The following is a 25,997-nucleotide window of genomic DNA, read 5'->3' as shown; positions in this document are numbered from 1 at the left end:
AGGAATTCATTTCAGTCATCATATTCTCAATATTTTAAAATATGAAACAATCTAGAACTATCACAAAAATCCCCTAAGCTTTTATCCCTTGTGAAAGCACATGGAACCCTGTGGCTGGTAAACACTTTTCTTACCTTGGGAGTCCATGCTGGGGACACTTGATGTTCTTTTCTGAAAGCAGTCCTCTGAGGAGACCATCTCGCCTGTGAGAGATGTACTAATAAAAGTTCCTGAAGAGGAAGAAGTCGTAGACTAGTCCACTCTGCATTTTCAAGGGTTTCTTGACTCCTGAACAAGTTCTTTCCTGAAGTAACTAGCTGTTCACATTGAGGGAATATAGTCATTGCCACATAATGACGTTTCAGTCAACAGTGGACCATATACACACTAGTGGTCCCGTAAGATAATAACTGAGCTGAAAAATTCTTATTGCCTTGATGATCCTGACCTTGTGTAGGCCAGGCTAATGTGTGTATTTGTACTTTAGTTTTTAATGCAAAGGCTTAAAAGGAAAAAAATTTTTAATAGAAAAAGCTTATCAAATAAAGATATAAAGGAAGAAAATATCTTTGTATAGCTGTAGAATGCATTTGTGTTTTAAGCTAAGTGTTATTACAAGAGGCAAAAAGGTTTTTTCAAATTTAAAAGTAAAAAAGTTTCAGTAAGCTAAATTTAATTATAAATTTAGTATAGCCTAAAAGTATGGTGTTTATACAGTCTACAGTAGTGTGCCAGGCCTTCACGTTCATTCACCACTCACTCACTGATTGACTCAGAGCAACTTCCACCCTATAAGCTCCATTTATGGTAAATTGCTGATACAGGTGGACTAGTTTTTATCTTTTATACTCTATTTTCTACTGTATCCTTTCTACATTTAGATATATTTAGATACAGGAATACTTACCCTTGTGTTACAATTGCCTACAGTATTTACAGTAATATGCTGTACAGGTTTGCAGCCAAGAAGCAAAATAGCCTAGGTGTGTAGTAGGCTGTACAATCTAGATTTGTGAAGTACGCTTTGTGATGTTTGTACAACAATGAAATTGCCTAATGACATATTTCCCAGAATCATATAGTTAAGCAATGCATGTCTATATTGGGAAGAATAGCCCTTATTAAACCAGATCAAGTCTTGTGCTCTCTTTGTGACAATACAGAATTTTCATGTTAAAAAAATTATAGAAACTTAAGGGCTACAAGTATAATCATGTCCATAAGATTATATACAATTCTTCCAAAAGTATACTAATTTATTATTGTTTTTAGAAATTTTCTCCTAAAAACAATAGTCTAGAAACAAGATGAGTATCTGCTTATCTTGTTTCTATAGCTATGTAAACTCCTAAAGAAAGAAGTGATTCCTAAGGAAAGAAAATTTGCTCCATGGTGCCAGGCTGTGTCCACCTAGACGAACTAATAGGTTCTTTGACTACAAATGCAACGTAAGTTCTGCCTTACTAGGCTCTGCGATACACTGGGAAAGTCGTTCCCTCTTCCTTTTGTCAACTGGAGAAAAATGGAAAGGATTCAAATGTTTGATTCACTTTTGTCTTCAGAAACCCCGAAAACTTTTGGAGATTTAGTCATGGAATCTCAGAGAACAGCTACGTGAGTGGCACCTGACTTTTCAGCCTTGAGATTCTACTATAAGCATACTTTTACAATGATGTGATTGAGAAAACACATAAAGGGCAAATGTAACTATAAATTTGGTTAAGCTTTTAACTGAATTGTTTTTATTTCTCCAACAGTGGTGTTTGAAAAATAGTACAAATCTGTAGGAGAGATGTTGCTTTTCAAGTCTATAGACAACACCACAGACCCCTTTAGGCAGTCACCTAAGGTTCCAAGGATCCAATATCAGAACTGCTGATTTATACCAAATTACTCATTTTGCAGCAGTTGAAATGGAGGCACTAGATCTTGCTTAAGATTCCTCAGCTTTCTAGAAAAGTTGGAATTGAAATCTGGGTCCCCTTACGTTGCATTTGTAGGACTTATGTGGCATTTATAGTCAAAGAACCTATTAGTTCTGTATCCCTGTCCTGAGTTCCTTCCCAATTGCCATCCTGAGTCCATTGATTTGGACATGGGATGTGCATGCACCTGAGATCAACTATAGAAGGTGCAGAAAGTATTCACTTGATGGCCTCTTCTGCCTCCTCCTGGCAAGTGCCTCTGGCCATTGCAATGTCCCTGATGTGGGATATTTCAGTGTCTGAGCAAAGCCTCTTCTCTTCTGCTGCTGGTTTACTCTTCCTCTCTGTTCAGGGTACTGTATAACACCAGGGCTTCTAAATACAAAAGAGGAGAAGTCTAGGAAACTGTTCTTTTCAGCCAGATGTTTCTAAGGCATTAAAGACCAATTAAAAATTAAAGAATAAAAAAAGGAATTCAAGGGTAACCAAAAAAAAAAAAAACTTAGAAAAGCTCTAAGTGGGATGCAGAGTAATATCTAACAGTTCACTAAATGCCTAAACACATTTATGAGCCTCCTCCATTAGGAGTAAGACTACGATAAAATAAGTAAAGGGAAATCAGCATTTTTATGACATGCTGAGCTCAAGTCATTATCCTTCTTTTGGGCCAAAGTTGATTTTGTCTGTATAAAGTATCTTTTAGAAAGGTTACCTCTCCCTCTGCCCCTCACTTAATAAAAAGTTTGGATAAGACTAATCAGGAGGTAGAGAGTAAGTATTTTAGAATATTGAACTTCTACTCTAAGGGACCATCTGAATGTGATGAATTAGATTTTAAACCATGGAACCAATAAAGATTTGAGTAGACGGGAGAGTTAGCTATTAAAAAGTAAAGACCCTGTAGAGAAAAGCATCAGTGGAATTCTACAGAATATATTAGAGTTGGTGAAGATTTAAAAAATATCTGGGATTCATGCTCATTTTGTTTTGGAGACCGTGACTCTGAGAAAAGTGAATGGCCAGAAGAAAAGGGTCCCCTGCATTAAAGGACTCAGCCATCTGGTGGGGCTCATTGACTTCTTCAGAGCACATGAGTTTGGTTCAGTGAAGGGAAGAGAAAGGTATCTAAGATGCTGTACTGGACTCAGCCGCCAACACAGTCTTGCAAATAGTGCAATATATGCCTTCTGCCATGACAGGAGTATGCTTTTGTTGGGCACCATCCTAAATCTTTACTCTCCAGAAGTTTCTAATTTAGTTTATTGGGAGAGCTTTCCACCAATTGTGAAATGTATCTCCAACTTTATAATGAAAACTGCAGGAAATATACTATATGAAGCTTATAGTGAATATCACTGGAAGGCATTTGTAAAATGAGATCAACTCTAGAAGGTACTGAAAGTATGCTTCTGTGACTTCCTGTATGATTCCTGGAAGATTTATGGTTTTCCTATAACCAGCCTTTCAGACTCAGATAGTCTTGTTTCAGAGAAGTGTAAATTGGAGGTGTTTTACGGGAAATTTAAATTTTATTTCTTGTATTTGAAAAATCATGTTTATAATTCTGATCTGCCGGATTATCTTTCTTCATTCCCATCTATTTATTGCTGTTTTTTAAAAAAACTTTACCCCACTCAATCATATTCATAGGGTTCTATGTCTCCAGGACCTGAAACCACAGTTCTGTGGAATAAGGCAAATCTGTAGTTCCATTGCCAGAATTTATAATGAGCTCTTTTTCTGCAAATTCAGCAGACAAGTAGAACATAAGATAGGAAAAGAAAACAGACAGGACAGAGAAATCCTGATTTCCACTTCTCTTTATGCCTCATTTGCCTTGTAAATTTACAACCTTCTGTGGAAGCAGTCTTAAGTAAAACTAATAGTAGAAGATGTGTTTGAAAATTATTACCAGAATAGCAAGAATCCCAGAAATCTGGAGGCCTTTTTGGCAGCATATATGGTTACATGTAAAAGAAAATAAATATTCAATTTTCTAGAAACTTCTCATATATCAGGACCCATTTCTTAATAGAAAGCGTCATGTTGGGCTCAGAAACTTGCCCTGCCTTCCGGTTGTGTCTTGCTTCCTTTTGCTAATAGCGTAAAGGAGCCTACCTTCCCATATTAATTCCCAGCATCCCTCTGCACTCTTCCCCTGCGAACTTTCCCTGTGAATGTGTAAGAGGAAAGTTTCTTAAAGGTTAAATTGGCCCTTCCCTCTTCTTTTCCTTCCTCCTTCCCTGGCTCTCTTCCTTCCATCCTTTCACCCATATTCATTGAGTACCACCTTGAGACCAGAATTACCCTATGTGAGATACAACAGTAAATAGGATGTAGTCTTCAAGGAGCCCACAGTTAAGTGAATGGGTAAGTGTAAGTAAACTAATCCTTCCACCTAGTGAGAGCAGTTTTAACCAGGTCAGGGATGTTCAGGAGTGATTGTCCCCAAGTCTTGTGTACTATTGCTTTTGCTTTCTATCCTCAAATTGGATACTGAAACTTGAACATACATCTAAATCTGCAAATTAAAAAAAGAGCATTCCAAAACCACATAGAGAATCTTTTCAAAATCCGCATCCTCAATTTCCTTTTTCGCTGTGCGCTTATCCTGAGATGTGGCCTTGGCCTGGAGCCCTGGGAAGCATATTGTTATTTGCTGTATCTGGGGCATGAGATTTGGGGAAAGCTTCCCTAAGGGATTTTGAAATGTGGTCCCTCCACCCCTCTTAAGCCTCTCCTTTAATACCAACTGAACGGGAGTAAGGCAGAGCTGTTGAGTGTAAGAAACAGAAAGCTTCCTTTGACCTACACAGAAAATAGAACATTTTATTGGCTTACCTTTCACAATTAGGTCCAGCATAATTTTCTTTACAGATGCGCCAAACAGCTCCATTTTTCCTATGGCAGGATTCTGCAAAACTAAAATTGAATATTAAAATATTCTGCAAAACAAAGTGAGTATTAGACGTCAATTTCATATATCAATGAAATGACTGTCTTAACTTTTTATTAGATCACCTCTATGTTGGTCCCATTAAAGTTCTAATGGGTGCAATCATTTTCTTTATTTAAACTTATGTATACATTTACCTTGCAGGAATGTTCAGGCCAAAAGGCTCCAAAAGATGATGCCACTTGTCGGTGGGACCATTTCCCAGGTCTTAGATAGATATTTCAAGCACAAGTCCAAAACATGTATTCCAAAGCTGGAAATAAAATAATTGAATTCTACCTGCAATTGGATTTATAGGAGAATCTCTTTTATTTCTTTCACTGTCTGTGTATTCATTTGAAAGTTTCCCCTTTTTTTCTGACCAGAACTTGTCTGGTTTTAAAAAGGAACCAGTTCTAAACTATAGAATCTTCATAGAATTTTAATTTCTTTATGTATACTTTAAATATTGGAAATAAGGGTGCTGAGACTGGCTGAGTTGGTCAAAGTCTCAGTCAAGTACTGCAGCAAGATACAGGACCCACCATAAAAGGATTTACCCCTTAGAACCCCCTCTCTTTCTTCTTCTTTTTCTTTTTTTTTTTTAAATATAATAAAAATTAGGACACAGGACAAAAAAATAATAAAAATACTGGTTTAATGGGAAAAAAATAACTGCCAAAACTTCATAAAGTTATTTTATTAGGTGTGTTTAGCAACCCACTAAATGATTGCTTTCACTATCTATGTTAAAAAGATACATTAAAAAATAGTCTTAATAACATTCATCTGAATGGGTACCTTTTCAAAATTGCATTTAAAATGCCTTTTGGGTGATGAGAGGAGCCTAGCCATTCCCTGGGCTCCCTCCCCACAAGCCTGCTCTGGCCTCACACCAGCAATCTGATTCCTCCCTTCAGCTGGCTGCAGCTCAAGCCTTACCTTAGAACAAGCTTGTCCGACCCATGGCCCATGGGCCATATATGGCCCAGGATGACTTTGAATGAGGCCCAACACAAATTTGTAAACTTTCTTAAAACATTATGAGAGGTTTTCTTTAAAATTTTTCTTTAGCTCTTCAGCTATCATTAGTCTTAGTGTATTTTATGTATGGCCCAAGACAATTCTTCTTCCAGAGTGGCCCAAAGAAGCCAGAAGATTGGACACCCCTACCTTAGACTTTAAGCTCAGTTTTTTTCCTACGTGGATCATATTTCACATATTCCCAAAATAGCAAAATGGTGGACTCTGGAATCAGATGGTGTGAATTGGAATCTCTTTATTCCTACCCACCAGACAAGTCCTTAGTACCTCACTTAGCTTATCTGTCAAGCGGGGATAACCTTCCTCTCGGGCTTTTGTAAGGCACTCAGAACAATGTTCCCTCAAGTAGGCATCAACAAATACTAGGTGTAATTGTCATTGTTATCTTTCAGTGCAAAAATATATGTCCCCCAGAATTTCCTCTAACATTTCCTATTCAAGTCATTAAAGCAATTAGGAAGACATGCTCAATTTGTTTTATAAGTTTTGCTTATCTTTAGAGACACAAACTCTATTTGTATGAAGAAAGTTAATGTTTCATTATTTTACTGTAGGGATAGTTGTGCTCCTGTTTTTCTTCATTTTTACCCAGTTTCTTTACTGCCCTTAAACGTATTTTCTGTTTTAAAAGGATGTATCAAGTAGCAGAGAGATCACAGAAGTAGGCAGGATTGAAAAACCTATAGGGACCAGTATACATTTGATGCTAGGTCCTGGTGCTACCTGGACTCAACTCCAAAGGGATTATTCAGTGAAATCTCCATCTTTCTCCTGGGATCTCCAGGAATAGTTCTTTCTCCTTGCTAGTTTCTAAACGTTATATTTTCATAGGCTTTGCTTTCACTCAGGAAAGTAAATATGACTAATGAGTATGTTCCTACTCTTTGCAACTTCTTATGAGCCAGGTTTCAGTTGGCCAGAGAAGTTGCCTTTAGGGCCTGTTATACTCACTCAAGAAGTAACATCAGGATGAGAAGGGGATCAACAGGAGGGCAGACGCTAGCTCAGTGAAAGGGAAAACTGGTATTTAGCACTGCCCAGCAGAAGAATGTGCAGTGAGTCCCCTGTCACTGGAGGTGTTTGAACAGAAATTCCTTGGTTACTTATCTCTTTATTTACATTATCAGGTGTAATCCTGAGATAGCAACACTAAGATGGAGAAAAAAGAATCCAGATAATCTAAATACAGTACTTTCAATTAACAATGTTCATTCACAAAATAGATGAGAAAGAAAACTATCATTAGCTTGTCATCAAAGAAAAATAGTTTCCATAGACTGAGCAAGATGTTATGCCAGGGGTTACAAAGGATTCAAAGAATATTAATAGACATTCCCTATTCTGGAATTGTCAGGAAATGACAAATATACATGAAAAGTTAAGTAATAATACAGAGGTAATATGCCCTTCAGTATGGTGACAGTTATATCACTGATTGATGACTGTCTAGATGGTTCAGTAACAGATGCTATGACATTCTAGAGGAGTGATCTGTGAGCTGCAGACCTAGTTGGAGATGGTTTTTTAGTCCGCTTCACCGTCACAACAGAATACCACTGACTAGGTGGCTTCAATGACAGATATTTATTTTCTCACATTTCTGGTGGCTGGAAATCCACAATCAAGGTATCAGCAGGTCTGATTTCTTCTGAGGCATCTCTCTTTGGCCTGCAGATGACTGTCAACTTGCTGTGTCTTCACATGTTCATTCCTCTGTGTACAGGTAGCTCTAGGGTCTCCCTGTGTGTCCTAATCTTCTGCTCTTACATGAACACAAGTCAGATTGTATTGGGGCCCACCCTCACAGCCTATTTTAACTTAATCACTCCTTTAAAGGCCCTATTTACAAACAGTCATGTTCTGAGGTACTGGGAAATAAGGCTTCACCATATGCATTTGAATTTGGTAGCTGGGAAGGGGGACCCAATAATAGTCCATAACAGATGACTTCTTGCAGAAGGGTGAGAATAAACTAGATCTATGAGAAATAGCATAGAGATTAGATGGGTTGAAGGATGGGAGACAGAAAGGGTGGAGGAACACTGAACTCACAGAGATGACCTAGATCACACATGGGGTTTCATCTCTTCTCCTGAGCAAGGCTTCAAGATTGACAGACTTGTTTCCTCTTCAGAAGACAGAAGCCAATCATTCCTGGCAAGAAATGCGCTTAGCGGCCCTGACTGGGGGAGTGACCGTAAGTTGACATTTAAGTGACACCATTCTTTGGTTTCGTGGGGCCAGGCAGACTAACAAGTTGTAAAAGCATTGCTGGAGTGAGGAGAAGGGACAAAGGCTACAGTCTGCCTGCCACATATATTCGTGGGACTGCGTGTTACGATCTATGCCACCCTAACCACTAATGAGGCATTAGAAATGGCCGCTTACTACCAGACAACTTGTGATTGGTCTCCATGGATTTTCGTAATTTATTTGAACTTCCTGCCCTCCTCTTCTATTCTGGTTATATTTTTAGTCTGTTTTCTGAAACAGATTGCATTTCATGTTGTACCCTCCATTTTCAATAAATTTTGATTTAGTAGGACTTCCATGGTCCAGAAATTCTTTTGGATGTTTTAGGGGTTGTTTATTGGAGCCTGAGTTTTTAATAGTTTTTCTAAAGTTTATTATAACCACCCCCTCCCCCCCCAAAAGCCTTCTTCCCTTTCTTTTCCTCCTTTTTTTCCATTTAAATGCAAATGGAATCTCTTCAGGAAACTCTTACTTTCCATTCTGTAATTTGGGGAGTGTGGCTGGAATACAATATTCTTTTCCCTTACAGAAAAGTTTATTTTCTTTTCTCTATTTCTTCTCAATTTAGGGATTGATACAACTATCAGTTCTATTCAGATTATGGAAATCCAGCAAATAATAGATCATCAGTATTGCAGCCGAAGCCTCCAGTGCGGGTGGGTAAGCCTCCCCAGCATGCCCTGGTTGTTTCTGGAATTTACTCATAGCTCCGGGTTTTTAAGACTGCAGTGAAAGCTAAAGCTACATGATAAAATCAATGTGTGCTTACATTGCTCCTTAAGTGAAAGCATCTTTATTATATGGTGGGAGAAAGAATCATAAAACGGTTAGTATTAGCAAATGTCAATAAGCCATAACCCCAGTTATTCCAGTCTCCTGGTTTGATGGATAAGTCCAAAGCAGAAAGCCTAGGGAGGAGCTCTGCGGCTGACTCTCTGAGGGCACATATCAAGGGCACGGAGTTGCCAGTTAATTTTATAGCCAAGAATGACATTGTTGCTGATGGCTCCAAGTTACGAGTTAGCTGACATTTGTATATTTTAATAACAAGGGATATCATTATTTTAATTGCTGAAAAAATATAACTTAGCTTTTCAGTTAAGAGGAAAAAAATCAGATATGGCAAAAGTTATCAGCAGCATCCATCTCCAGTATATGCCTTATCACCTGTATCAAGGTAATGATACATCTAGAAGCAGAGAGTACAAGTTACTTCAAAGAGTAAAATGAGCCAGTTGTAGGCATTAAGAATGGGGAGGGTTGGGTGTGGTGTCTCACACCTGTAATTGCAGCACTTTGGGAGGCCAAGGCAGGAGGACTGCTTGAGCCCAGGAGTTCAAGGTCAAGACCAGCCTGGAAAACATGATGAGATACTGTCTTTATAGAAATGTGATGAGATACTGTCTTTATAAAAACACAAAAATTAGCTGGGTTTGATGGCATACAACTGTGGTCCCAGCTAATTGGGAGGCTAAGGTAGGAGGATCTCTTGAACCCAGGAGGTCAAGGCTGTAATGAGCTCTGTGTTTGAACCACTGTACTCCAGCCTGGGTAACAGAGTATGACCCTGTCTGTCTGTTTGTCTCTCTCTCTCTATCACACACACACACACACACACACACGCACACACACACACACACAGAGAAAGGGGGAGTTATTTTCTTAATTTGATAGTTATTTCTTGGGCTGGTCTCAGTGACTCATGCCTGTAATCCCATCACTTTGGGAGGCCAAGGAGGGTGGATCATGAGGTCAGGAGTTTGAGACCAGCCTGACCAACATGGTGAAACCCCATCTCTACTAAAAATACAAAAATTAGCCGGGCATGTTGGCACACGCCTATAGTCCCAGCTACTAGGGAGGCTGAGGCAGGAGAGTCGCTTGAACCCAGGAGGTGGAGTTTACAGTGAGCCAAGATCGTACCACTGCATCCAGCCTGGGTGGTAGAGTGAGACTCTGTCTCGAAAACAAAAAAACTAATTTTTGGGCACCTGCTAGATTAAAGGCAAGGCCTATAATTTGAACTAGTGTCACAAATCCTGTGGGTTTTCAGCCTCATTTATTTTCCAACCTGACATAACTTGGGCTTTAAGTTGATGGCTGTGAGTTATTAAAGTGACGTGTATGGTGCTTTATGATTTGTTTATGACCTCTATGTTCATTATCTCTTCGAATTCTCACAAAATCCCTATGAGGTTGGTATAATTTCTCCCTGTTTTGTAGTTAAATTTCAGTGAACTTGAAAAAGTTTGCCTAAGATCACCTGTAAGTGTCAGATACAGATATTAATTAATGTGGTAGGATGACATAGAGAAGAGTCAGATGATTCAAGTTCAAGTCCTAGAACTTTGACAAGATGTTTATTCTCCCCAAATACCCATTTCTCAGCTCTAAGGTGGGGATACTGTCAAAACTGAGTTGGGTTGCTGTTGAAGGATGCAGATAATGGGAGACACATCTTAGGAAATGAATTCCATTTATCTAAGCTTCTCCCAGTCAAACAAGATGCTCCTAATCCCTATGCACATCTTTCTGTTTTAAAAAATACATTCACTCCCTGAAATAACACTGTTCTCAATTTGATATGCAAGATGCACTCTTATTTTTTCAGCTTTATTGAGGTATAATTGGCCAGCAAAAACTGTTTATATTCAAGGTGTATAATGTTTTTTTGTTTTGTTTTAATATACCTATTCAATGCAAAACATAGGATCTTTCCATTTCCTTTACTTTTGCTTTTACCTTTTTAGCAACTTAGTTTAGCATTGCTTAAAAATAATCTGAAACGATTGACTCTTTTTCCCATCAATCTGATTTTAAGTTGCTTTTCCATGTAATTCAAGGGATGGTCAGGTCATAAGGAGAAATCGTTTTAGACACCATATGTCTTTTTGCTGGAGTTTTTTATTACAATACAAATCAAATAATTTCCCTTTTATCCAGGGATCTCTCCTAAAGGTGTGAGGGGATCTATGTATAAGCACTTGTCTTGCAATTTTCTCCCTTACTAAATGGTAATTAGCATTATAACAATTTAGCAGATTCAGGTTCTAAAAGTACCTGGTATTTTCTCGTACTGTTGCTCAAAACGGAGTGATTTACGGTAGAAAAAACATATTTATGATTTCCAAGGGAATTGTTAATTTGAGCCTTTGCCTCATTTGTCTTCGGAAATCTGTGTCTCTTTAAAGGGGACTAAAGTCATTTCCTGTGTGCATTTGGTCTGGGAGTTGACTTTCCTTCATTTCTTTTTCTGTGTGTTCTAAAAAACTATAACTTTTTGTGGTACATTTTATAGTAAGACCTGAAAGAGATTACTCTGAAATTTGACAGGTATATAAGAAAAAAAAAATAATACCAGGTCGAACTCAATTTTCTATATTTATTATTTACTATACAATATTTCACATTTTTTATAGTATATAATGAGTATCAAAAGGTGCTTTGAAGACTTTGCTGCATATTTTGATTTGTGGTTTTATTTTTTTCCATAATTAGATCTGGAAATTACAATTATAATATTCCTGTTAATAAGCATACACCCACCAATGTCAAGTTCTCTCTGGAAATAAAGTAAGTATATGGCTGTAAAAAAACAATTTTATTTTTATCATTAATTGAATAGCAAGTCTGGATTTACTTCATAATTTTGTCAGTAAGTGAAGAAGCAAAAAGCTATCAGTTTTTGTTAACTAACGATGGTTTGAAAGGTGGGCCAGTTGAGGGAAAGGTTTTCAAAATGAGATCATTTTGAAATGATCATCCAGGCTTTCTTCAGGAAATGGAAGGGCTCTAAACTCTACACCCATGCCTACAAATTGGGGTTGATTTTGGTTTGATGCTCACAAGCTGTAGACTTCTCCTGACTCTCTCACTTGGAGAGAGAGAATTAGAATAGAAAGAAGAATAATAACATGGCCCCCAGATGGAAAGATGCACATTTTGGTGAGCTCCTGGTAGCAATGTTAATGCAGATACCACCCCTATCTTCCAAAAGACAGAAAAAAAAAAAAAAAGGAACCAGAGTTTGGAATTGGACAGAACAGGGTCCAAGGATTCTGTCACTTACTTATTATGTGATCTTCCCAAAGCCACTTATCTTCTTTGAACTACTGTTTCTTTATCTGTAATATAAGTATTATATTATACCATAACACATAGAGCTGCTGTGAGAATTATTAATAATAGTGAAATTAGTAACTACCATCTGCTGAGCACACACTAGATGCCAGGCTTTAATAGTGGGTCATAAAATCCTCACTGTTTTTTTTTTCTAGTTTATATTTTTCAGAAGGGGGCACTTGGGTTTAGAGTTTCGGGAAGGGGTGGGGAGAGGAAGGCACAAGGCAAGGCAAGTCACATTCTGAAAATCACAGGTACTAAGTTATGGAGCTGGGCTTCAACTTCAGTCCATCCTCTGAGCCATCACTGTCCTGTCCTGCCTCCCCAGTGAGATAAGACATGCAAGGAGACTGCCCTTTCGTGACACATAGTGAGCACACAATAAATGGTAGCTCTTATTAGCACTACCTTTCCTCTCGAATCACAAAACTCTAACTTAACCTATTCTTATCAGATATTTTAAATGATTATGCAACTTAAAGACTTTCCACTAAAAAATTATGCAATGAGCCACTTTCCATGAAGATAAATGGTTTTTTGTGTCACCTGATCTTAGTCTCTTCTTTCTATTCCCCTCCACATTTCCTTTTTCTCCCCTTCCTTTTCTCTCACTCTTTCCCTTCCCTCTGTCCTCCCCTCTCTCCCTCTGCTTGTTCAGATCTGTTTCCCTCCTCCCTCCTTCACCACGTGCCCTCTGCCTCTTCCTCTGTCTTACTCGGGCTTCATACTCCTTTTCTTATCAACTTCGCCTCTGTGAGAACCAGTGCCACTCAAGCCAACTGCTTGCCTTGGAAAGGTTTCTTTCAAGCAACTAATATTTTGTGACTCAGAACCTACCATATTTCAAGGCAGAGCAAAAGCTAAATGTACTATTCTTATAAACTGAAAGTACTGTTATCTAGCACTCCTTGAGTAATCTGAAATAACGTTTTCTTATACATTTCTAGCTTTTAGTGGAAGGAAATAAGGTTATATGCTATATCCCCTGAAGTGGCAGATCACTTTGAGCCGTTAACTGAGGTCTTTTAGTTTAAAAACCATTTTTTGTAAAATGGTTGATTTAAAAGTAACACATTGGCCAGGTGTGGTGGCTCATGCCTATAACCCCAGCACTTTGAGAGGCCGAGGCAAGTGGATCACAAAGTCGAGAGATCGAGACCATCTTGGTCAGCATGGTGAAACCCTGTCTCTACTAAAAATGCAAAAATTAGCTGGGTATGGTGGTGCACATCTGTAGTCTCAAAAATAAATAAATAAATAAATAAATAACACATATACTCAACTGAGATTGTAAGTTGCCCCAACTTGTGCAAAAGGATTGTTCCCAAAGACAAATAGATCTCATCCTCTTGATGATGATTAGTGGACTAACCTCCAGAGAAGAAGAACCATTCTTTCTTGCAGGCTTTCAACTCTGACAGCTTTAAAATCTAGTGATTTCTGATGGGGCTCACTCCCAAACTCCTGTCTGTATTTATTTGCTCTGTTATTTTAAACAATATCTACCCAGAACTGGAATTTGCAAAATCGAAAATCCTGAAAGCTTCAGATAAATGCAAACTCAGTGTCAGTGGAAAAAGAAGGAATATATCCAAAAATTAGAAAAAATATTATGGAGATAAGTTCTGATGTGAGATGATTTAAGTGATGAGATTAGGTTTTAGAAACCATCATACACAGCCAGGCTCACATCTGTAATCCCAGCACTTTGGGAGGCCTGAGGCAGGAGGGTTGCCTGAGCCCAGGAATTTGAAACCAGCCTGGGCAACATAGCAAGACCTTGTCTCTATAAAAAAATGAAATAAAAAGAAAAGAAAAAAGAAACCATCATATACTGTTTCAGTAGCCATCTGAGACTGGGTTTCTTTTTATAGTAATGAGATGTGATCTGGCCTATTGGCATCAGTGAGCTTCACCTAATACAATGCCTATTGTGAACTTTGAATGGATTTCCAAGTTATGTTTCCATTAGACCCTCTTCTTATCAAGGAGTATCCTATAGACGCTGGTAACTGCTTTTTCACGTGCTCTTTCTTTTCTTCGTCTCTTGAAGCACAACAGAGCCATTGATAGTCTTCCAGTGCAAATTCACCCTTGGAAATATATGTTTCCATAATAAAAGGGAAACCAAAGGGATTGAAACCCACAGAGAAATCTCCCAGGAGATGACACAGGTAATGTTTTCTGTCTCCTCTGTTCTCTGCTGAGAGAGGGATACAGTGAGCAAATCGCCAACCTTAGTCACAGGGCTTGGTCAGCCTCTTCCTTGCGTCCTTACAAAGCTGTAGACTGTTCTGGTGACATCCATCAAAAGCTGTGATCCCGATACTTCTCATACAGCCATTGAAGAAATGCTTTTCAGCCTGTACTCTTTCCTACTGACTGTCAAATGTGGGTATGAAATGGATCCTCTTTTATTCATTATTCAGGGATATCAGCACATTTGGAGCCTCCCTGTAGCCCCATTTTCCGACAGCATGTTCCATTTCCGTGTAGCTGCAGCGGTAAGCTTGCTTTCTCTTTTTCTTTTCAGTGAGAAAGAAATTGAGCAATAAAAAAAAAATCACTTTAACTACAGTTAATTTTTACATTAATCATCCTCTTTTTTTCTCCTGTTCTGACAGGATTTAGCTGACTGTTCAACTGATCCTTATTTTGCTGGGATATTCTTCACAGATTACTTCTTTTACTTCTATCGACGCTGTACCTAATTCATTCACATTTGGGGACTTTACCAAGGAAAAATACTCAGGAACCCATTTAACAGAAACTGACATCGTCTTGCAACTTCTTTTTTCTTTTTCTGTAAAACATTTATGTTTATTGCTGAAGGACTTTTTCAGGCTTTAGCTTCCAACAGTTCTGAGACAATAACGAGGGGAATAAAGCATTTGCTGAAACTTGAAATAATATGGTGTTTGATTTTGCCATGACTATGAAGAAAACATTTCCTGGAGTAAACAGTACTGTTGAATTTGAAAATAGTGTTTCTGGTATTAAGGAAGTTGTGAGCTCAGAATAAGCAGGTCTAGCTCTACTTTGTTTTAATGTATTTTAAGGCTTTTGAGAAAAATCAAAAGGGCCATGTCACCTTGGGCCCACTAAACATAGACTCTCGAGAATGTGTGGTGTGGTATGTGGAGGAGTTGTGGGGGCTGGTATCTGATGCTGAGCTCACATTTAGGCAAATTGTCCTCTGTGTGTGCGTGTGTGTGTGTGTGTGTGTGTGTGTGTTTGTATGTGTGTATTGTATACACATATACGCTTGTGTACAGAATGTAGCCTGCTGATGAAATGGATTTAGCGAAATAGTTGCAATTCTGCTTTGTAATGCTTGATGGACACTAAACTTTCTGTGTGGGTATGATATGCCCCCTTTAAAGATGGAAACTCCTATACCACAGAGCTCACTGAAATGAATCAAACTAGCCAATCCTAAGCCTGCTTACTCTGCCTCTCCTATTCCTTCTCTCAGATTACCGCAATCAAGGCTCTTGCCCACAGTTCCTCAGTTCCTCCTTCTCCTTCAATCTCCCAACTGATCCTAGGGCCTTCCCAGGTGAGTCCCTCCGCCATGGCATGCCCTCTTTTCTTTTGAGCTGTGTATAACAAACTGTCTCTTGGAGGGCAGTTATCTCCTCATCTGCTGGTCTTATGCCTCAGATTTTCTATTAATAAGCTGTTTCTTAGAAAATGGAGCTCCAAGCCACCATCACTGCAGTTCCGGGTAACAGGGATGCTGAACGGCTGGCCTTGCCTTATCTCACTGTTGGTCTCTGGGTCAATTAGGGTAAGAAATTTGATTTTTGTGTGTGTCACAGTGGTAATCAGCAATAATAAAACATCCTCTTCCTTCTTTCCAGCTATTATTAAATATGGTGCCGTATGGATGGAAATTAAATGTGAGACTCCAACAATTAAGAAAAGAAAAGATATGGTCATTGCTCTCACAGAAGGCATTTTAAAATAAACATATTAACACAAAGGTCATTTACCCAGTTATTAGGAGCTGAGATTCTGATGGGCTTAGCTTAGTCTTGAGTTCAAATCATGATTTTAACTGTGTATCTTTAAGCAAGTTATCTAATTTCCATAAGTTGCAATTTCTTCCCTTGTAGAAGACAGTGAATATCTACAACAGACAGGATTAAATAGATAATGTATGTAGAGCACAGATAGGTGTAAATAAATGTGAGCTGTTATTGTTATATCTTCATAGAACAGAATAATTATAAAGATTACAGTAGGATTATAAAGGGATTGAGTAAATACTCATACATCAAGGCATCTTCATCAACTATAAAAACTAAATTGTAGACAAAACCATACATATGTATATCATATAATGTTTACATTTTTTCTTTTAAATGTATTTTTATTTATTTTTTTTAGAAAACATGGTCTCACTCTGGTGCCAAGGCTGGAGTATAGTGGAGTGATCACATCTCACTGCAGCCTTGAACTCCTGGGCTCAAGAAATCCTTTTACCTCAGCATCCTAAGTAGCTGGGATGACAGGGACATGCCACCAATGCCCAGCTAACTTTTTTTTTTTTTTTTTTTTTTTTTTTTTTTTTTTTTTGGTAAAAACAGGGTCACACTATGTTGCTCAGTCTCGTCTCAAACTCCAGACCTCAAGTGATTCCCCTCCTTCCTTGGCCTCCCAAAGTGTTGGGATTATAGGCCTGAACCGCTGCACTTGGCCCCCTGTATTTGGAAAATTATTCTCCTTTTTATTTCTACTAATAGCATAGCTTTTGTTGAAAATGGAATAAGCTAGTTAAATTCTTGGGAGGAACATTTCAGTATTCCACCAGTTTCTTAGATTCAGATTCAAACTTGGTTCTCCTAAGCTGTAGTATCAGCCTGTCCTAGCATGACTTAGGGCTAGATACTATAGTTGTAACACCATTTTAAAACAGGATCCTAAGTGGTTGATGTGGGAGAGATTCCATTAATTTGACTCTTCTCCTAGTGAAGGAATGTTTTTCAGCAGCAGAATTTCAAGTGATCTTTTGGCTAATAAATCCCATATTCTTATTCATGCACTTAAGTTTGGGATAATATGGGAGATTTCAGATATCTAACATAGTTCAGAAATATTGCCTATAAAGAGATTTCTATAAAATAAGTGCCATTTTCTCATTAAATTATATTTTAAAACTGGAAGTATTTCTCCTACAGAAAAACTTCTATAGGAAATTGTGTTGAAAGCCTTCAGAAAGGAAGGATTTAAGAGAGAGAATAGATTTATGACAACCTGTGACATGCTAGGGTTAGTTAAGCCTATTGGGAGAAAAGACTTTGCTGGAAGATTCTCTTTGTATTTGCAGCACTTTTCCAGTTGTGAGATATTCACTGCAGACCACACTGCTTCAGGCCAAGAGGCTTTCTTTTTATGCCAGAGAATTTTCTACTTTCCACTGTAACATCCTCAAAATCAAGTAAATTGAAGTGTCTGTAAGAGTCTCCTCCCAGAAACTTATGAGTCTAATCATGAGAAAAACACCAGACAAATCCCAGCTGAGGGATATTCTATAAAATATCTGATAAGCATTCTTCTAAAGTGTTAATCAAGGTCATCAAAAACAAGGAAAGTCTGAGAAACTGTCACAGCCGAGAGGAGCTTAAGGAGACATGATGATGAAATGTAATGTGACGTCCTGGATGGGATCTTGGAACTGGAAAAGGACATGAGGTAAAAACTAAGGAAATCTGAATGAAATATTAAGCAAAGCATTGACTTTAGTTAATAATCATGTATCAATATTGTCCCCTTAATTGTGACAAGTGTACCACACTCATGTGAGATGTTAACAATAGGGGAAGCTGGGCATGAGGTTTATGAGAACTCTGTGTACAATTATCCTTGCAATTTTACTGTAAATCTAAAACTGCTCTAAAATAAAAAGGTTATTTTTTAAAAACTTGGAAAATGATTCATAAGAGCTGGGCTAAAAAATCACATCCTGCCACCAGGTGCTATTTGTAATAACACAGGATAAGTTCAAGCATTAAAAATGGGTACTATATTTAACTTCAGAACCTCAAAATATCTTAGTTCCCAGGTTTGACAATTATTTAAGTTCAGAGTCTTATATCAATCTAATTAGCCCCCAAATATTAGAGAGTATTCTGAGATAATTATATAATATAAAGAATTACAATACATTTTCATGAGTTCTAATAAACCTACTCAAATGAGAATTTGAAAGCTCTGTCAAAAATTTTTAAACAATGTAACCATAAAAATTAACTCACAACAAACAACTGGTATGTATGTGCTCAACCCCCCAGCATATAAAAAATAAAAACACTTTATAGTGCTCATTACCCATCTCTTTTTCTGTTTGTTTGTTTGTTTAGAGACAGAGTTTCACTCTGTTGTCCAAGCTGGAGTGCAGTGGCATGATCTTGGCTCACCGCAAACCTCCACCTCCCAGGTTCAAGTGATTCTTCTGCCTCAGCCTCCTGAGTAGCTGGGACTACAGGCATGTGCCACCACCACACCCAGCTAATTTTGGTATTTTTTAGTAGATATGGGGTTTCACCATACTGGCCAGTCTGGACTCAAACTCCTAACCTTGTGATCTGCCTGTCTGGGCCTCCCAAAGTATTACGCATGAGCCACCGCACAAGCCCTGTTTTTATTTTAATATATTTTTCCTATATAACTTTTGGATTTCAACATTAGTGACAGATTCTTAACAATATATTGTTTGAATCATGAAACTAAAGATCTTCAAAAGCAAAGCAAAAAATAAAATAAAAGCAATCTGTTAACAGTTTACAGGTATTTTCACAGATGTCTCATTTGATTTTTATAACTCTGTGATGTTGGGGGTGAGGGGAAGTATTCATGTTTCTCCATTATATAGTTAAGGAAACTGAGGCATAGGGAGGTTAAGCAAGATAAGAGGTGAGCCAGGTTTTCTGGTGCTTATTTATCCCTTTCTACTCCATTACCTAATTTCCCCTTTGAGATTTGTTTCCTCTCTTCATGACTCTTTGGAGTTTGTGAGAGACCACCAACTCACATATTGACCCGCTGAAAAGTCACTAACAGGCCATTTTGTCAAAATACAGAATAGGGAGAGAACAGAGGGACCTAGATGGGTGGAGTCTCCTATCACCAGTCACTAAGTTACATCTTCTGTTGTGCCAGAGCTTAACAGCTCACTTGAGAATGCTAAATATCAACCTCTGTTTGAGAAACACTTCAGTGAAATCTTGCCTTGGCAAAGCTGAAAGTGTTTTGGCTTTCATTTCTTTAAGGACATGTGTCCTTGATTTTGTGACTGATTCTAAAGAGCCAGTTGAACTCTTAGGAAGCATCTAAGGATTAAGAATCTAGTGACTTTTTGCTGAGTGGTTGTCTAAAGCTTGAAGAAGTACAGCTTCAGAGACTTCCAAATGACCGGCAGTGCTGAGTATACTACACCATTTTTGGGGGCTGGATTCTGTGAATGGGAAAGTCTTTCTGAGCCCTTAAAATATGTAACTGGAGCAGAAATGAGTGCCAAAGATCACAGTCCCAATCCTTCAACTTCCTTGTGGCTCTACACAAATATAAAATGAGACCATTATATTAGGAAGACCCCTGATAACATGTTTTCACCAGAGCTGAGTTCTCAAGACATTTTAAGCTGTACCAGACTGACCCACTGTTTAAATTCAAAAGTAACTGGGAAGAGAACTAAGCTCAGAGCCAGGAGACTTGGGCCTAATACTGGTTCAATAACTTTTCATTGGTGTTGTCGTGGATAATTGACTTAACTTCTATCAGTTTCACTTTCTCAATTGCAAAATTGGATTTGTAATAGTTTTGACCACTGCTAAGGGTATTTGTGAACACAAAATGAGATATTTATATGAAACCTCTTTGCAAAGTGGAAGCTACTATAGTGCATAGCGGAAGATGCTATATGAATAGAGAAATCATTAAGCATTGTCCCTGAGAAGACATTATTTTGAATGAATAAATCAGATGTTAGAAATTCTCTCTTATTTTAGTGAGTTTCAGTCCATAATGCTTAGGGTTAAGTTACTTACATTTCTAGCTCTTCTTCACCTCTAAATCATGTTGCTTAACATATAGTAGATAATCAATTAACATTTATTAAGCAAAAAGTGGATAATAGAAACATTTTCCTCTTATTTACCAGAGAGTATGACAAGATGATATATTAAAACAGATTTTAATTCCTCTCACTTTTATTGTGACTTTTTTATTGCTACCATTTAAAACAATAGGAGTATTATTATGTTATTATTATTTTGGAATAATAGGTTATTGTTCTCTTGCCCAAGTACATTTAAAACACTTCTAAATGACTTCCCATAGAAACTACAAAAACCAAATGGCTCATTATTTGTCTGTTAGAGAATTCTAGAACAATGATAGTCAACTACAGCTTATTATTCATTATTTATATTTATACTGCTGCACTTAATTCTGTTCAGCACAACTGCATAAGTATCTAAATTCATTTCAGATTAATTGTAGAGCATTTAATAAATGTTTCATATTGTATCTAAACATTGAATGCAATATGTCAGTAATTAGGCTGCTGTAGTCTTTGCCCTGATGTGAGTTGTAAGATTGCAGGACTGTCATTGTATTCAGTTACTGAAAAACCTTTCCTCTTAAGTGTGGACGCTCTTGGCTTTCAGGAGAAGTATCAGGGATTATCTACAGTAGAGAAACTACTCAAAGGTATGTAAAAAGAAAGAGGCTTTTACTTCTTGGAGATAAAAAACAAAAACAAAACAACCCCCCCCCCCAACACACACACAATACTTCAGCCTAGATGAGCCTGCACATAATTCATTCTGCTTCTGAACTCTGTAACGGTTTATTCATTTTCACTCATTCACTCGTTAGCTCACTTAACAAACATCTGTGGAGGACTTTTGGTGCGCAGACTTTGTACAAGGTCCTAGGATACAACAGAAGCATGGCATCCATCACTGCTGACCTTTTTGAGGCATCATGGACTGGCCAGGCAGCCACACAGCCATCACACAATACCAACAGCCTGAAACGGTGGCACTGACATCGTGCTGGGAGAGAACAGGGAAGGGGTCATTAATGCTGCTTCTCAGGTAAGTAAGAAAAAGGAAGCAGGAAAGGGAAGACAAGCAGGAAGAGGCACCTGAGCTATCTGGGTCTACGAGGATGAGAAGGGTTTGGGGGGTTTTGTTAAACAAATGGAGAAAGGCAGACGTTGCATATGAATCCCTTTTTTATACGAAAGAGACTGATTTTCAGTGCACCAGGAACTGCAAAGTAATTCCCACCCCCTCCCATCTTAAGCCAGCTCTTCTGTTAGCTTTACTAACAGGAGAGGCACTCTTATTTCTGAAAGACACCACTTCCTTTCCTCAGCTCCAAAAGCCAGCCATCTGTCCCAGGAGATTCAAGGAAACTGTGGGAAAAACAAGACATGTTGGGTGGGGCATGGGATGACTCAGTGAGCTGTCAATGAGACTGTGGGTGGGGAGGCTGAGCCTGGGGCCAGTGCCTGATTCATCCACAGGTACTGCTGTCTCTCTGTGCTACCATAGAGATAACATTTGTGTGGTGAGCAAGGCCACAAGTCTTCCGGTCACTCTACCCATTTATAAATTAAAAAAAAGTTTTCCTTCCTACAGAAAGTTGACTTCTTATTTTTGAATCTCAGGTGCTCATGGTGGGTAGGGCTGGGAGCATCTAAGTCCTCCCTGCATGCCTTTTCCAATCCTTTGGTAGCAGCACCCTGATTTTCTGTTAGTGAACTATCATGCCCTAGTGCTCAGTCTCTATGAATCAGATGAGGCTGATACCATCCCATCGCTCCAGACGTGACCCAGGCTTTGGCAAAGAAAACATTTCATTCCCTTGGCTACAGTGATTGCTTTAGGGGTAAGCATATGACCCAGGTTAGGCCAATCACACTCATGCTTGGGTGTCGGATTGAAACCACAGGCAAAGAGGTACTCTCTGTGGAAATCATTCAGCTGGCAAGAATAAGCCTGGAGTTTCCGAGGACCACCTTGCCATCATGGTGGGCAGCCTGCCAGAGAATGAAGCCAACAAAAAGAAAAATAGATCTGAGATATGAAAAGGGCAGGTTTCTAAGCCAGATATGAAATTTACATTTAAATTCCCATGAAAGTCCTCCACGGACTTAGCAGTTAGGTGGACTAACACATTTCCATTTCTCTCTAGTTAGGCTGAATTTGGATCTTGCCACATTGCCAAAAGAGTTCTGATGAATACCGGCTCTTATGAAGATTCTTTCAACATTTTGCACACAGGAGGCCCAAATGGCTGATTCCAAATGCTGATACCTGGTTTGCGAGGGTGTTGGTTATTACTTAGGGTTTGGAAGGTGAATTCCAACCCTCACTGAGCTGCTCTTGCCTGGAAGGCCAGGTTATTTACTTCTCGTCCATTCCCTAATGGCTGCTAAGCCCTAAGTGGATATCAAAGACAAAGTTAATCTTTTATTTGTAGAGTGCTTTCATTTTACAGTTCTACAGTTATTTCTCTCTCCTATTTTATTTTTATTTTTGGCAAGGAACAAAAACTCAAAGTAACTAACAAACAGTGGGTTTATTATATAAGAATGTAGAAGAATTGCACACCAAATGTAGGACATGTAGCTGAGCTTCACGAGAACTAGACAGTCACCAGAGGCTAATCTCACTCACTCTCTTTGGGAGTCCATGTGATATCTGACATCCCGCCGGCTTCTCTCTACAAGGCTGTCTCCTCCTCCTTTTCCTCAGACAAATGTAGTGAGAAGAACTACATTTCAGCTGCACATAGGAGAAAAGTCCACATGAATGTTAGATTTCCCTAAAGGGGCTCCAAATGTCCCTCTTCCATTTTTACAGCTCCACCTCTGAGTATCAGCAGTTTAACCATCTCTTTGGTCTACTTGTCTCTTGTCAATCATGATTTCAGTGTCATACTGTCTAACTTCGAGCAATGTATCAAGATAGTTTCCTAATTTTATTGTATTTATTGTGTTCATTTGTATAGTTGTATTCAGAAAACAAATTCTGATTTCTTAAGGTAATTAATGTTACTGAGATAATATTAAATTATAGATAAATCGTTAAAAAAATGGGTACTCGCTCATTTGCTTGCACCCATCATGGCCACCCTAAAATGTAGTCTTGGACCCCAAGTCTCCATTACCTTCCAGATTGGTTCTTCAGGGCTAAATGACTCAGTATCTCAAGTTTTAAATTCTCGTGAAAGAGCATCTGACTGGTTTAACTTTGCTCAGCTATCCATGTGGGATTTAAGCAGCTGTGGCGAGATAAATGTGTTCTATAAGGCTACCCCTTTCAGGCTACGGTTGGTGTTAGTGGATAGAGATTCTGTAAGTAGAGAAGAAAATTATAAGCATTTTTCAGTACAGACACTTTATCTCATTTGGTCCTCATATTTCTGAGAGGTGGAAATTATTATTATCCGTATTTTACATAAGATTTAGTCTTGATAAGCAGCTTGTTTGATGCTATGCTACTAGAAAGTGACAAATGTAGGATTTTAAACCCAAGACTCTACTTCAGATTGCAAGTGGTTTCCTCAGCACTATTCTGTCAATGCAAAATTATGTGGTCTCACTTTCTTGAGCATCTCAAACATATCCAGTCCTGATTTTTAAGGATTTCTTTTAATAGCAGTAACTTACGGTTTTAAATCAAACATTAGTAGTGATCTAGAAAGAAAAGGTTGAAGAAGAAAATTTGAACCATATCTTGGATGAAACACTGTTATCCACTCATGAAGAAGTGAACAAGAGTGAAAATCCCGATGGGAAAAGGTCAAAGGAAAAAGTAGTTGGATAATGGTGGGCCTGTGCTGGGGGCATGTGTGTGGATCCCCACTGCTGAAGGGGTTTTGGCAGCAGTTAAGACAGCTAGAGATTCGATTCCTAATTGATAGGTTTGAGTAGTAAATGCTGCCAATTGAATGATGGATCTTGTCATAAAGTATTCTGTCTGGGTCTTCAATAAATATGGAGAGCTGAATCTCAGATTTATAGCTCATGCTCCCACAAACTTAGACTTTCCTACTCTGTTCTTCACTTCTCATATTTCACTAGACTTAGAGAGAGAAAAGCAAATGTTCATTAATACCATTACAAAATTATATAATTTTTATAATTTTAATTAATACAAATTGCAGAACTCATCTCTAATGGGACCTGCTCTGTAGGACTCATCCCGCTCCCTCATCCGGCCACACTCCAATCCCACCTTAAACAGTTCCGATGTCCCTGGCGGCCCGCCCTCAGTTGTGATGTGACAGCTGCCATTCTCCTTTTCTCTTTTGTGGCTACTTGGGGAATTATCTTTGGTCACTAGCTTTACCAAACGTAGTTGGTCACCCATTGACACTTACTGAAGATGTCACAAATAGCTGCTCAAGGTGCTGCTGTTCGCGTCATCAGCGTCTGTGCCTTGGCAGCCTTAGCCAAACCAGTGCTGAGGGCTCTCACTGCCGCTGGAGGGCTGGGTCTGACAGTGCCAGGCCTCTACCTCCAGGGGGCTGTGCTCAGGCAGTTCTTGGTTGGCAGCCTCCTCTTCCTAGGATTCAGCCTAAATGGAATTCATGCCGCTTGACGTGAAAGTTGGGCTCTACTGTGTTATAAATATCTCCCTCCCAGAAGCTGCTTTTGTCCTAGAGCCAAAGCTATTGGCCTCCACTTGCTTCTCCTGGGACGAGCCTTCTGGTTTTTCATGTTACAAAGATCCCGGGAACTCACCTCATTTTCAGACATGCTTGAACCGTAGGTGAACATAGATTTTAGAACCAAATATAAACAAATACATGTGACTATATGGGACAATTTCTGACAGATTTTTCAAGGTTATCAAATAGTGTTTCATATAATCCCACCTCTGAAGTAGAGTAACGCTAATTCATATTGGAAAAGCAATGTATCCGAGGACACATATGCTCTACTTTAGTTCCTGTGTTTCTGGGCTTGGAATCTTGGTGATCAGGGTCGTCCCAGGTAATGCTGTGTCTCACACTCAGAGAGTTTGTGCTCAGCAGCTAGACTTTCAAGGAGAGAGTGCTACTGCCCTTTTATAGACTCATTTTTTTTTTCTTTTGTGACAAGAGCCAAACCAACCAAATAAAAAACTTAAAATACCACTATTCCTGAGGAGCACACAAACCCAACTGGAATACTCCCCAAGTGAGATACTCTCCAGCTAAAAGACTCCTCTCTCCCCTGACACATTTCTGCTCAGTAAAAATCTCTGACCTTTGAAGTTTTAAACCAATGCACAATTATTTAAGTCTGTTCACTAATACTTCAATAACGGGTTTTAGTTTTTCATTCGCACCTTATTCATAGACTTTCTGGGACAGACTGTCTCTTAAACCAAATTTAGGACATCTACTTAAAGCACTTTTGAAATGCAAAGTTTCTTGTAAATAGTGATTTCTAGGTGGAATCATTTTGTTTCTATTATGACACTGACAGGTTATTGCAATCTATATGTTTAGATGATAGATGGTTAATTTTTGATCAGGAGAATGGAAAGTGGAGAAAATGATAACTGGTAAAAAGCAGGAACAATAATTTGTGTGTGTGTGTGTGTGTGTGTGTGTGTGTGTGTGTATTGTGTCTATACATGTAAAATGAAATTGAGCTAGCCAAAAGTCAAGGAGTTCTTACATTCCATCTATTCAATCCCTGGTGCCTT

General features: G+C 38.6%; 1 protein-coding gene across 1 annotated transcript in view; it reads left to right on the top strand.

Annotated features, from left to right (window-relative positions):
- Nucleotides 1-18,608, top strand: part of MYRFL (myelin regulatory factor like) — a 146,888-nt gene extending 128,280 nt beyond the window's left edge. The window contains exons 20-25 of the mRNA XM_039472239.2: nucleotides 8,039-8,101; nucleotides 8,726-8,813; nucleotides 11,656-11,730; nucleotides 14,333-14,453; nucleotides 14,709-14,783; nucleotides 14,904-18,608. Of these exons, the coding sequence (XP_039328173.2) occupies nucleotides 8,039-8,101; nucleotides 8,726-8,813; nucleotides 11,656-11,730; nucleotides 14,333-14,453; nucleotides 14,709-14,783; nucleotides 14,904-14,990 (509 nt within the window). The 3' untranslated portion in view covers nucleotides 14,991-18,608. The remainder of the gene's footprint in view (nucleotides 1-8,038; nucleotides 8,102-8,725; nucleotides 8,814-11,655; nucleotides 11,731-14,332; nucleotides 14,454-14,708; nucleotides 14,784-14,903) is intronic.
- Nucleotides 18,609-25,997: the final 7,389 nt, after the last annotated feature.

This window comes from Saimiri boliviensis, chromosome 7, assembly GCF_048565385.1.
Source record: "Saimiri boliviensis isolate mSaiBol1 chromosome 7, mSaiBol1.pri, whole genome shotgun sequence".
In the NCBI taxonomy this organism is placed as follows: Eukaryota; Metazoa; Chordata; class Mammalia; order Primates; family Cebidae; genus Saimiri; species Saimiri boliviensis.
This window is presented reverse-complemented; position numbering and strand designations above follow the sequence as displayed.